At 43.9% G+C, this 12,338-nt stretch overlaps 1 protein-coding gene across 1 annotated transcript in view; it reads right to left on the bottom strand.

Moving 5' to 3' along the window:
* LOC129696942 (dystonin-like) overlaps window positions 1-12,338 on the bottom strand; it is a 529,669-nt gene that overhangs the window by 276,482 nt on the left and 240,849 nt on the right. The window contains 2 exon segments of the mRNA XM_055635073.1: window positions 6,075-6,202; window positions 11,202-11,297. Of these exon segments, the coding sequence (XP_055491048.1) occupies window positions 6,075-6,202; window positions 11,202-11,297 (224 nt within the window).

Genomic DNA, 12,338 nt, shown 5'->3' with positions numbered 1-12,338 from the left:
AAGCTTTCAAATCAATCTCCTTCCCAGCAGGCTTCCAGGCAGTGAGCAGATAAACGTCAGTGCAGCCAGGTGTCGGTGCACACTATGGGGATGACGGACTTACCTGACGCCGTCAAAGTCGCTGCTTGAGGATGTCCAGGAGTTAACAAAGGTTCTCCCGCCAGAGCTGAGAGGGGAGCTCTCGATGGAGCTGCTGCTGATGCTGATGCTGTTGCATGGGGAGAGCTGCGAGTTGCCGCAGAACACTATTGCCTGATGGCTCATGTTGAACAGCGAGGGCACTGATGGCAGCTCTCAAACCTGAACGCCTTTTTGTCCCGTCACCATCAGAGCAGCGAGACGGCACAGCAGTCCCCATACACACACCATGCTCTCAGAGCGCACTGCTGTCGGCAGCTGGCTACACCAGTACAAGTACAAGCGAGTCTTTGCTGCAGACTAAATCAGTCCTAGGTTCTGATCAAACAGTCAGGAATGTGCTGCCGGGCACACATACCTGCTCCTCATTAATTCTTTTATTGATACATCTGGACACTCCTCCTTGTCCCTGCCCCACCTACATGCAAAACCACAAAGCAAACTCTTGTTTCACCAAAAAACAATTTAATACTCCCTTTCAGTGTTGGTTTTAATACTCTCCCACAAAAGCAATCCTGAGACACCTGGGTGGACCAGTTGACATGGAAATCAAATAGCCAACTGTTTACTGGTTAAAGTTTCACGCAATCTTTTTGAGGTTAGAACCTGGTCTTTTCTGCAGCTTTTTTGGTACATCGGTGACTGAATATCATAGTCTTGGAGCAATGCATCATGAAAATCAGCCCTTCAGCGCACTCTGCATTTATATTCACTAATCCTACCTTCATCTTATTTTATACTCCCCACATCCCCGATCATTCCTTTCATGTTACACCACTTAATTACACACTGCAGCCCCCAAACTAACTACCAACCTGCACATCTTTGGGATGCGGGAGGAAGTCAGGAGCACCTGGAGGGTACCCATGTGGTGACTGGGAGAACGTGCTAATTTCACATGGACAACACCGGGGATCAAAAGGGAAGCTGGGATGCTGGAGCTACAAGGCAGCATTTCTACTGGCTCCACCACTGTACCACTAACATTTCCTCAATACTAGATTTAACTATTGCACTCCCTTCATCAATTAGGCCACGCCAATCGCATCACCAAAAGTTCTCCAAATCCCTAACTTACACATTTAAAACTTCTTCCCTTCTCTGCATAAGTAGTGTATTTGCCCTGGACTACAGTTCAAGAGGAGGACCAGCTTTCGAATGCCTCACCTGAGAGGTAGGCTTCACGGAGCCCAGGAATATGCACCACATACACACCCAGGTGTACGTACCCAAAGGATGAGGATCCAAGCCAGGCACAGTGGCTGCTGATCTCTCCCTGCGGTCACAGAGGCTCAGGCTAATTGCACTAGTGACCAGCAGCAACTAATGCACAACACTGCAGAGTTCCTTCATCTCTCTGGGTCAGTGGAACACACGGTGATGTGGTTACCCTGGCAGGTTGCACTATGGCCTGGTTCAGCAACTTCAATGCAGCAAGAAAGCACGAGACTGCACTGTGGTGGACTCAGCCTGGTCCACCATTTGAGTATCGGAGTAAACAGGTCCTTCTGCAATTGTACAGGTCCCTGGTGAGACTACATCTGGAGTATTGTGTGCAGTTTTTGAGGAAGGACATCCTTGCTATTGAGGCAGTGCCGCGTGGGTTCATAAGGTTAATCCCCGGGATGGCGGGACTGTCATATGAGGAAAGATTGGAAAGACTGGGCTTGTATTCACTGGAATTTAGGATGAGAGGGAATCTTAGAGAAACACATAAAATTATAAAAGGACTGGGCAAGCTAGATGCAGGAAAAATGTTCCCAATGATGGGGGAGTCCAGAACCAGGGGCTATAGTCTAAGAAAAAAAGGGGAGGCCATTTAAAACTGAGATGCGAAAAAACATTTTCACCCAGAGAGTTGTGAATTTGTGGAATTCTCTGCCACAGAGGGCAGTGCAGTGGAGGCCAATTCACTGGATGGATTTAAAAGAGAGTTAACTAGAGCTCTGGGGGATAGCAGAATCAAGGGATATGGGGAGAAGGAAGGCGTGGGTTACTGATTGTGAATGATCAGCCATGATCACAATGAATGGCAGTACTGGCTCGAAGGGCCGAATGGCTCCTCCTGCACCTATGTTCTATGTTTCTATGGTCCATTGCAGACACATCCCTCCCCCAAAATCAGAAGCATCTACATGAGGGTGCTGCCTCAAAAGGTGACTTCAGTATCAAGGATTCCCAACATCCAGACCATGCCATCTTCTCACTGCTACCATTGGGCAGGAGACAGAGAAGTCTCAAGTCCCACACCACCAGGCTCAAAAACACCTATATTCCTACAACTATCAGACTCTTGAACCAACCTATACAACACTAACCCTACATCATCAACAAAAAGCTACAGACTAGCTCTTCGACCATGGTCTTGTTTCTCTTTCTAATCGTGTTTTGGCTTAATATCTTTTTTTTGCAGTCTTTTTCACCCTTGCAGAATGTAATGTATAAATTGATGTACACATGATGTATGATTGATGTCCATGTGCCTGTGATGCTGCCTCAAGTAAGTTTTTCATTGTACCTCATTGCACTCTGTACTTTTGCACATGACAATAAACTTGGCTTGAAACTTGAAACATATTCCAGCATTCACCAAGGGTATCACGTAACTCTCCGACAGCATTAGGAGAACGATGCATGCAAGTTGTGCCTCAGAGGTAGAATTTACATCTCGCAGTCAGCAGACTTGTTGATTGAAATTCACTCTCAGATACATGCAGGTGAAGCCAGCGGCAACTTGGTGCCGTCTAGAAAGAGTGCTACACTCCCACAGGTAGTGGCCCAATGGGCTTGCCATCAATTTCACTGGTTGTCAAGTGGGTGAGAGTTGGGATAATCAGAGAATCATTGAAAATTCAAGGCACAAATAGCCCATCATGTCTGCGCCATTTGAAAGAAAGTCACCCTACCTAAACTAACCTTCCAGCACTGGTTCACAGCACTGCAGGTCACAGATCTTCAAGTGCACAAACAAGTACTCATTGTATTGCGACTATCTGCTTCCACCACGCTTTGAGGCAGAGTTTCTGTCCCCCACTACTCTCTGGGTGAAAATATTTTTCCTGGTTTCCCCTCTAAACCATCAAGCTTCAAAATCTATGGCCCTGTTTTCCCGAACCCGCTGCTAAAGGAAATATATATTTCTTACTTACTCTGTCTAGATCACTCTTAATTTAAACTTCCCCTCAGTCTCCTCCGTTCGAAAGAAAACAATGTGAGCTTACAGCAATTAATATAGCTTAAATAAAATAGCTAAAATAGTTCTTCCTCACAGCTAAAATGTTACAGTCCTTGCAGCTCCACATTAATTTCCTCTCTAGTGCAATCACAACTTTCCTGTAATGTGGTGACCAGAACTATGCACAGTGCTCAACCTGTGAACTAACCAGTATTTTGAATAATTCCAGCATAATCACCTGCACCTCATATTCCCTCCCTCAGTGAGTAAAGGATAACACCTGTGTGTTGTTTAACCACTTTATTGACTTACCCTGTTGCCTCTGTGGCTTTCAAATCTGCAAGTAATTCTTTGCTTTGGAAATAGGCTTGGTTGTGAGCCAATATGTGAAAAGCTGTGGCAGATAATTAAAAGCAACTAAATCACAGTCAAATTTAAAGCCTAAAGTCTGGCACTAAATTCTCTACAATTCTTTCTGCACACACGTAGATTTCTGCATGAATGGTACTGAACGGCACTGAATGGTCTAGGTCCAAAATACATCTCTGACCTTCTTGTTGTATATGAGGCACCTAGACTCCTCAGGTCTTCAGGGACAGGTTTGTTCTGTGTTCCCAGGGTCAGAACTAAAAAGGCTGAAGCAGCATTCAGTTTTTATGCTCCACACCTGTGGAACAAGCTCCCTGAACACCTGAGGTGTGCACAGACTGTAAGCGCATTTAAATCAGGCCTAAAAACACTGTTGTTTACTATAGCTTGTCCATAACCCGACATGCAGGTAATCTTAACCGTCTAATTTTAACCCTTTTAATGTGCTTTTTAAAATCGTTTTATTGTTTCATTGACGTTGTTTTATTCTTCATACATTTGTCGTATCGCTTGTTTTGCAATTTTTAATTATTGACTATTTTATTATTTCTTTCCTGTAAAGCACCTTGAATTGCTGTTTGCACGAATGGTGCTTTACACATAAACTTGCCTTGCCTTGCCTTGCATGCATTTCCCACCATGAGTTTCGGCCTACCCAGCAATTTACAATCTCTAATGTGAAACTCAACTTATTTTCCTGGATTCGGTTCAAAAAGAGAACAAACCCTTCATTGTATGATAAAGTCATTAATGTTGGAAAGAGTACAAGGGTTTTAAGCACAATATCAAGGATAAGTTATTTAATAGTAGCAAAGAAATAGTTACATATGGAGCTAGAAAGCAACACATGGAGTTTATTCTGGAGATTATGAACTAGAACTCATTGTGTAGGAAGGAACTGCAGATGCTGGTTTAAAGCGAAGATAGACACAAAATGCAGGAGTAACTCAGCGGGACAGGCAGCATCTCTGGAGAGAAGGAATGGGCAACATTTTGGGTCGAGACCTTTCTTCAGTCTGATCATATTGAAAAAAAATTCCAAATGCAAGAGATTTTGAGTGCTTTTAGACCAAGTTATTGGACTTTTGGGTTTCAGGCAATGATGGTGACTAGAAGATGGAACAGGAAATCTTTAAAGGTTCTTCAGAACAATCTTGTTCGACACAGTGAACAAAATCTCTGGAACATTGGCAGTTGAGGGGAGACTTGAGAGGAGTATATAAAATGATGAGAGGCATACAGAAAGGGTAGACACCAAGAACCTTTGCCCGAGGGTGGAATTGTCCAACTCTAGTGAGCACAGCTGTAGTGTAAGAAGGGGAAAGTTTAAAGGAGATGTACGGGGCAAGTATTTTTTATCACAGAGAGTGGTGGGGGGTCTGGAACACATTGTAAAAGGTGAAATTGGAGACTGATACGATAGTGGCGTTTGAGGTTTTTAGATAGGCACATGGAATTTCAAGGAATAGAGGAATATGGATCATTTACATGCAGATGCTTTCAGTTTGTATTGTATAAATTTGTATAAATATAAAATTGTATTTTGCTCCACAATGTTTGTGTCGAACATGTTGCCAAGTTAAACTGATCTCATCTGCCTGCTCCTGTGCTGTCCTGTTCAATGTTCAAAGTCACCAGTTATCACTTCCTAATATCCAGTCATTGTTGCTATTGTCATGTTACAACCTGAACATCAAGAATTGATTCTAAGGGATGGGAAATAAATCTGTAACAGCATTTGATGAAGAAGATGAAATTGCACAATTACTGCACCATAGGACCCCTCAATACTGGTCCCAGCACCTGTGGTGCATGCTCCTGCATGGGAATCAGATTTAATGTATTGGACAATCATTGCCCAGATAGGGGAAGTAAACACAGAATGTAGGAATTGCTCAGCAGGTCAGGAAGCAAACACGACGGAAACAGCTCATGTGTCAGGCCAACAACATTTCTTCACAACGGGGAATAGTTAGAATTAAACAGTTCTGATAACCTCAAGCATTGACCACCTTTCTTGATCCCACAGATGCTGTCTCATCAGTTATTTCCAGCATTTTCTGTTTTAATTTCCAGTTTCACAGTATTTTAGAGAATCAAGCAACTGCAATGCTATAATCTTGAGCAAAACACAAAGAACTCAGTGGGTCAGGCAGCATCCACGGAGGGAATGGACAGACAACGTTTCGGGTTGGCACCCTTCTTCAGACTGATGCAAGATGCTGAGGCATCTCCAACTAAAGAGAGTACCCAACCCAAAACGTCGCCTGTCCATTTCTTCCACCTTTCCTGCTGATTTTCGCAAGCACGTTGTGTTTTCCACAGTATTTATGTTTGAACGGTTATAAGGAAACTACTTCATAAAATCACACCAATCTTAATTGTCACAAACCTTTCCACCTCTGGGCGCAAACTCTTTTCTCTTTCTAACATTGCGATGATTAACTTCCCCCACTCCTTCTCCACGTCATTTGGGTGATAGCCTTGAGGCAGTTTTATCCGACCAAATTCAATCCACACCTGGAAAACAATAAGAGATCCATAGAATCATAGAGCCATATAACCATATAACTATTAAACAATTACAGCACGGAAACAGGCCATCTCGGCCCTACAAGTCCGTGCCAAACAACTTTTTTTCCCTTAGTCCCACCTGCCTGCACTCATACCATAACCCTCCATTCCCTTCTCATCCATATGCCTATCCAATTTATTTTTAAATGATACCAACAAACCTGCCTCCACCACTTCCACTGGAAGCTCATTCCACACCGCTACCACTCTCTGAGTAAAGAGGTTCCCCCTCATATTACCCCTAAACTTCTGTCCTTTAATTCTGAAGTCATCTCCTCTTGTTTGAATCTTCCCTATTCTCAAAGGGAAAAGCTTGTCCACATCAACTCTGTCTATCCCTCTCATCATTTTAAAGACCTCTATCAAGTCCCCCCTTAACCTTCTGCGCTCCAGAAAATAAAGACCTAACTTATTCAACCTATCTCTGTAACTTAGTTGTTGAAACCAAGGCAACATTCTAGTAAATCTCCTCTGTACTCCCTCTATTTTGTTGACATCCTTCCTATAATTGGGCGACCAAAATTGTACACCATACTCCAGATTTGGTCTCACCAATGCCTTGTACAATTTTAACATTACATCCCAGCTTCTATACAAGATGGATTCAGGCCTTTCTGACCATGGACCCATTTACCAGCCCCATTCACATCAATTCCCTTAAATTCTGTGATTTACTTATACCATCACACCTGCCCATCAACACCCCCAAATCTCATGAAACCCATCTGTACCATGTATTGACATTCCGCTGACTGGTTAGCAGACGACAAAAGCTTTTCACTGAACCTCGGTACACGTGACAATGAGCTTAACTGTACCAGGGGTGATTTACAGTGGCCGATTAACCAACCAACCCACACATCTTTGGAATGTTGGAGGAACCTCACGCACACAGACGATACTTGTGTGGTCCGGTGGCTGAGGCGGCGTTCCGACGGTGGCGACCTGAATCCGAGGCTCGTCCGCGGGCCAGTGGACGACATCGTCGGGAGCTCGCAGGTTACAGGCTGGTGACCTGTTTTTATGGAGCTCCCGCGGCAACAGCTGTGTCCGCTGGACTGGAGGGCGGCAGCTTCGACCACCCCGGGCCACGGAGCTTGAACCGGTCCGCTCGCGGAGCTCGGTTGAACCGCGGGACTGAATTACCATCGCCCAGTGGGGCAACAACATATCGCCTCAGCGCAGAGGGAGAATGAGGAGGGAAGAGACAGTGACTTTAAGACTTTGCCTCCATCACAGTGAGGTGGTGCCTGGTGAACTCACTGTGGTAGATGTTAATTTGTGTTTATTGTGTGTTTTGTTATTTATTACATGTATGACTGCAGGCAACAAAATTTCGTTCAGACCGAAAGGTCTGAATGACAAATAAAGGAATCTAATCTAATCTAATCTAATCTAATCTAATCTCTAATCTAATAGATTGGACGTCAACAGCTTTGACGCTGTGCCACCTCAAAGTCGGGTGAGGATGACATACGGATCTCTTATTTTCTTCACAAGTTTCCAAAACAGACCAAACCCAAAGGAAGAATGCATAGTTCTGGGCCCAGGTTTGTTTGCCTCATTGACGTCAAGTAAAGACCTGGTTAATTTTAAATAGTTCAATGGAAGATAACAACTGACATGCAAGAATTAATGTCCGGAGGGAGGGTAGTGCAGTTGGTTTGGAGGGGGTTGGTAATTATTTACTCCAATCATTTTTAAAAGGTGGAGAAAGTCTTACATTTTTTTTAAATGAGGAAAGGGGAATAATTATACGGGGATACAAAGAATAGACTTAATATAACACAAAAAATATGGGTCAATATGAACTCAACTCCATTTGACTTTCTTTACTAGTTCTGAATGCTCCACCTCAAGCTATTGTCTACAAAGTGGACGGAAATGATAAAGACATTATTTAAAAGACACAGAGAAATAATAGCCCATTCAAAAACATCAATCAAAGTGAAAATCTATGCTGAAATAAGACCCACAGAATGCTTCTTTCCAAATCTGCTCACTGATCTGTGAACTCACCGTTCTCAGGTTTCGAGTTTAAACATGGTGCCATTCAGATATAATGCACTCAAAGTTGAAACTTTTACAACTTCAGTTTTGAACACACAAAGGAAGGTCCAGAAATAGCAAACCATTTTCCTAGATTAAAATCCTAGGTCCCCACCCGACTGTGACATGGCATTAGTTCCTCCATGCACAGTGCAGCAGTTGAAGGTGTCAGTTCACCAGCACGTTCCCAAAAGCAGCTGGGCTGTTATTATGTATAGCCTCCGTGAATGTTGGATGAATTTTTGTTGCACAGTTCCTTTACAGTATATATTTATTAATTGAATATAGTTTATTTTGAAATTTAAAAAAAAGTTATTACTACCTCTCCTTGTCGCCATAAATGGAGACGATAAAACTGTCCAAGTTCACTCCTTTAAAAGATCGACACAGCACAGCAAACTGGCAAAGAAGAGAATCAAGTCCTGGCTCTGAATAAAGTTATCCAGTTCTGTCCCGTACTGCAACTTAAACAGAGTGGGATAAAGAGAGGCCTCGTATCCATACGGAGAGACAGGAGAGTTTGTGGAAAACAACCACAGTGGAGACACGGGCCAGAAATGGGACTAATTAAATATGCCATCTTGGTCAGCATGGGCGAGGTGTGCCACAGTGCTTGATTCAGTGCTGTGCAGCTCCAGGACTCTATAACTGGTGGCAACAGATCATCTTCTCAATTACGAATGTCACATGACCTGGGGCTGATGGAGAGACACTTCGTGACTCAAAATAATTTATTTTAAAAGCAGTGACAGTAGACAGATAGTGTCCAGAATGAGATGGTCTACATTGCTCCAATTACTGAGCTCAATACAATCCTTAAGTAACTAACTCCCGTGGTTTATGGCAACACAATGGAAAAGCTGGTGAAGTTGCTGCCCGCCAACCCCACGACCAGGACTGGACCTTCACCTCCTGTGGAGTTTGCCAGGTTTCCCTGTGACCGTGAGTGATCCACTTTCCTCCCATATCCTAAAGACAGATTCGTAGGTTATTTGGCCTCCATAAATTACCCTTAGTTTGTAGGTAAATAGTAGAGTTTAGTTTTAGTTTAGAGATACAGCACGGAAACAGGCCCTTTGCCCCACTGAGTCCACGCCGACCAGCGATCGCCCATTCACACCAGTTCTACTCTATCCCACTTTCCTCATTCATTCCCTAACTTAAAGAGGCCAATTAACCTACACAAACCCACACGTCTTTGGGAAGTGGGAGGAAACTGGAGCACCCGGAGGAAACCCACTCGGTCACAGGGAGAAAATGCAAACTCCACACATATAACCATATAACCATATAACAATTACAGCACGGAAACAGGCCATCTCGGCCCTACAAGTCCATGCCGAACAATTTTTTTTTTTCCCCCTTAGTCCCACCTGCCTGCACTCATACCATAACTCTCCATTCCCTTCTCATCCATATGCCTATCCAATTTATTTTTAAATGATACCAATGAACCTGCCTCCACCACTTCCACTGGAAGCTCATTCCACACCGCTACCACTCTCTGAGTAAAGAAGCTCCCCCTCATATTACCCCTAAACGTCTGTCCCTTAATTCTGAAGTCATGTCCTCTTGTTTGAATCTTCCCTATTCTCAAAGGGAAAAGCTTGTCCACATCAACTCTGTCTATCCCTCTCATCATTTTAAAGACCTCTATCAGGTCCCCCCCTTAACCTTCTAAACACAGACAGCACCCGAGGACAGGATCAAACACGGACCCTGACTGTGAGCTCTCCCAGCCGCAGCACTGTGCCATCCTGTGATCTGATGGGAATATTGAGGGGATAAAATGTATAAATGGGCGCTTGAAGGTCAGCACTGAGCCGAGGATCCTGTTTCCGTGCTGGATCTCAGCCACCCTCATTTGTGAGCAACCTCTTGAGCAACCTCCGCTGCAGTGTACGTAACAGAACTACAATAACCAAAGTGGTCGTACAATTCACACGTTTCAAAATGAGTTACAAATTTCCTCAACTGTGCAACAAACAAAGTGCTGGAGGAACTCAACTGGTTAGACAGCATCAGTGGAGGGAAATGGACACATAATGTTTCAGAAGGCTGAAGAGACATAGAAACATAGAAATTAGGTGCAGGAGTAGGCCATTCGGCCCTTCGAGCCTGCACCGCCATTCAATATGATCATGGCTGATCATCCAACTCAGTATCCCATACCTGCCTTCTCTCCACACCCTCTGATCCCCTAGGCCACAAGGGCCACATCTAACTCCCTCTTAAATATAGCCAATGAACTGGCCTCAACTACCCTCTGTGGCAGAGAGTTCCACAGATTCACCACTCTCTGTGTGAAAAAAGTTCTCCTCATCTCGGTTTTAAAGGATTTCCCCCTTATCCTTAAGCTGTGACCCCTTGTTCCTGGACTTCCCCAACATCGGGAACAATCTTCCTGCATCTAGCCTGTCCAACCCCTTAAGAATTTTGTAAGTTTCTATAAGATCCCCCCTCAATCTCCTAAATTCTAGAGAGTATAAACCAAGACTGCAGGTGCTGAAATGTTGAGTAAAACCTAAAGCAATGGTGGGTCAGACAGCACTGGGGAGGGAATTGTCAGGACCCTTCTCCAGTGTAGAGGTGGGATGGGGTGGATGCAGAATAATTGAGACAAAATTACACATTTCATGACTTGTTCTGCATCTTTTCCATCCCTCCTCTTCTCTGCAACTTAAATCAAGTCCAACTTCCGACTCTTCCTAGTTCTGATGAAATCTCCCAGCTTGATTGATTCTGTTTCTCCACAGATTTCCCCAGCTACATTATTCACACCATTCTCTGCCTTATTTCAGGATTACAACCGCTGGGAACCATTACCCATCTTTCAGTCTTGCAACAGTGAAAGCACTTTGGCCATGCAAGCATGTGACAGGTGAGGTGCACCTACCTCCAACAATTTATATAGCTGCTTGATTTTAACTTTGTCCATCTCTTTCGGTGGGATTTCTGTGTCTTTGAACTGCATGTACTGGTTATAAAGTGCCTATAAAAGGAGAGGGTTGATAATTAAGATATTGCTATAAAAGGAACTGCCACAAATGAGGGAATGAAGTCAAGTTATTTCACATATCCATCATTCACAGTATTTTGCTTAAATTTCATAGAATTATTCTTCCACACTTGAACTGAAATTAAATTAGAATTGGATCATCGTGTGCAGTTCTGACCGTCTCATTGCAGGAAAGATGTGAAGGCTTTTGAGAGGATACAGAAGAGGTTTACCAGAGTGCTGCCTGTATTAAAGGGTATTTGTTTAGAGGGAGGTTGGACAAACTCAAATTGCTTTCTCAGGTGAGTCAGATGCTGACGGGAGATCTGATAGCGATATATAAAAATATGAGGGGCATAGATGTGGTAGAGAGCCAGAACCTTTTTCCTCAAGAGTGGAAATCTTAAAGACTAAAGGGCACAGTGTTAAGGTGAGAGGGGTAAACCTCAAAGGAGATGTGCCGGGCATGTTTTTATTTAAACACAGAGAGTGGTGGGTAGCAAAGATTATAGAGCAGAGCAAGATAGACCACTCCTCCGAAATCCAATGGGTTGACGTGTTGTACGTAACGGAACGTCACGGCCGCCATTTGTTTATGCCAAACGCGACATCTTTGGTAGAGGGGGCGGACTCCACAGTTATACAAATCTGCTCTTACATCAGGTCGCAGGGAAAAGCAAAGATACTAGAGGCTCCTCTAGTGTCTTTGGGGGACGAGGACGTTTCCTCCACTCCTGAGTTGATCGAGGACTGATTCTCGGTCCCCCCCAATACCAGGTGAAGGCGGCCGGCGGGAGAGCCTCAAGCGTCTGCCCGCGGTCTGCGCTCCCGAGGCAGCGGGCGATGCTCCTCTAGTATCTTTGGTGTAATCCGTTCCAAAGATTGATCCGCTCTATCATCTTTGGTGTAATCAGTGTTGTAGGGAACAGTGTTTTATATAGTATCGATCACTTCACATATTTAGTTATTATTATTGTAAATTTTATTGCAGCTCAATAAAATGGCGTCATGTCATACCCATGTCATATTACGCTT

The sequence above is a fragment of the Leucoraja erinacea genome, chromosome 5, assembly GCF_028641065.1.
Source record: "Leucoraja erinacea ecotype New England chromosome 5, Leri_hhj_1, whole genome shotgun sequence".
Taxonomy (NCBI): Eukaryota; Metazoa; Chordata; class Chondrichthyes; order Rajiformes; family Rajidae; genus Leucoraja; species Leucoraja erinaceus.
This window is presented reverse-complemented; position numbering and strand designations above follow the sequence as displayed.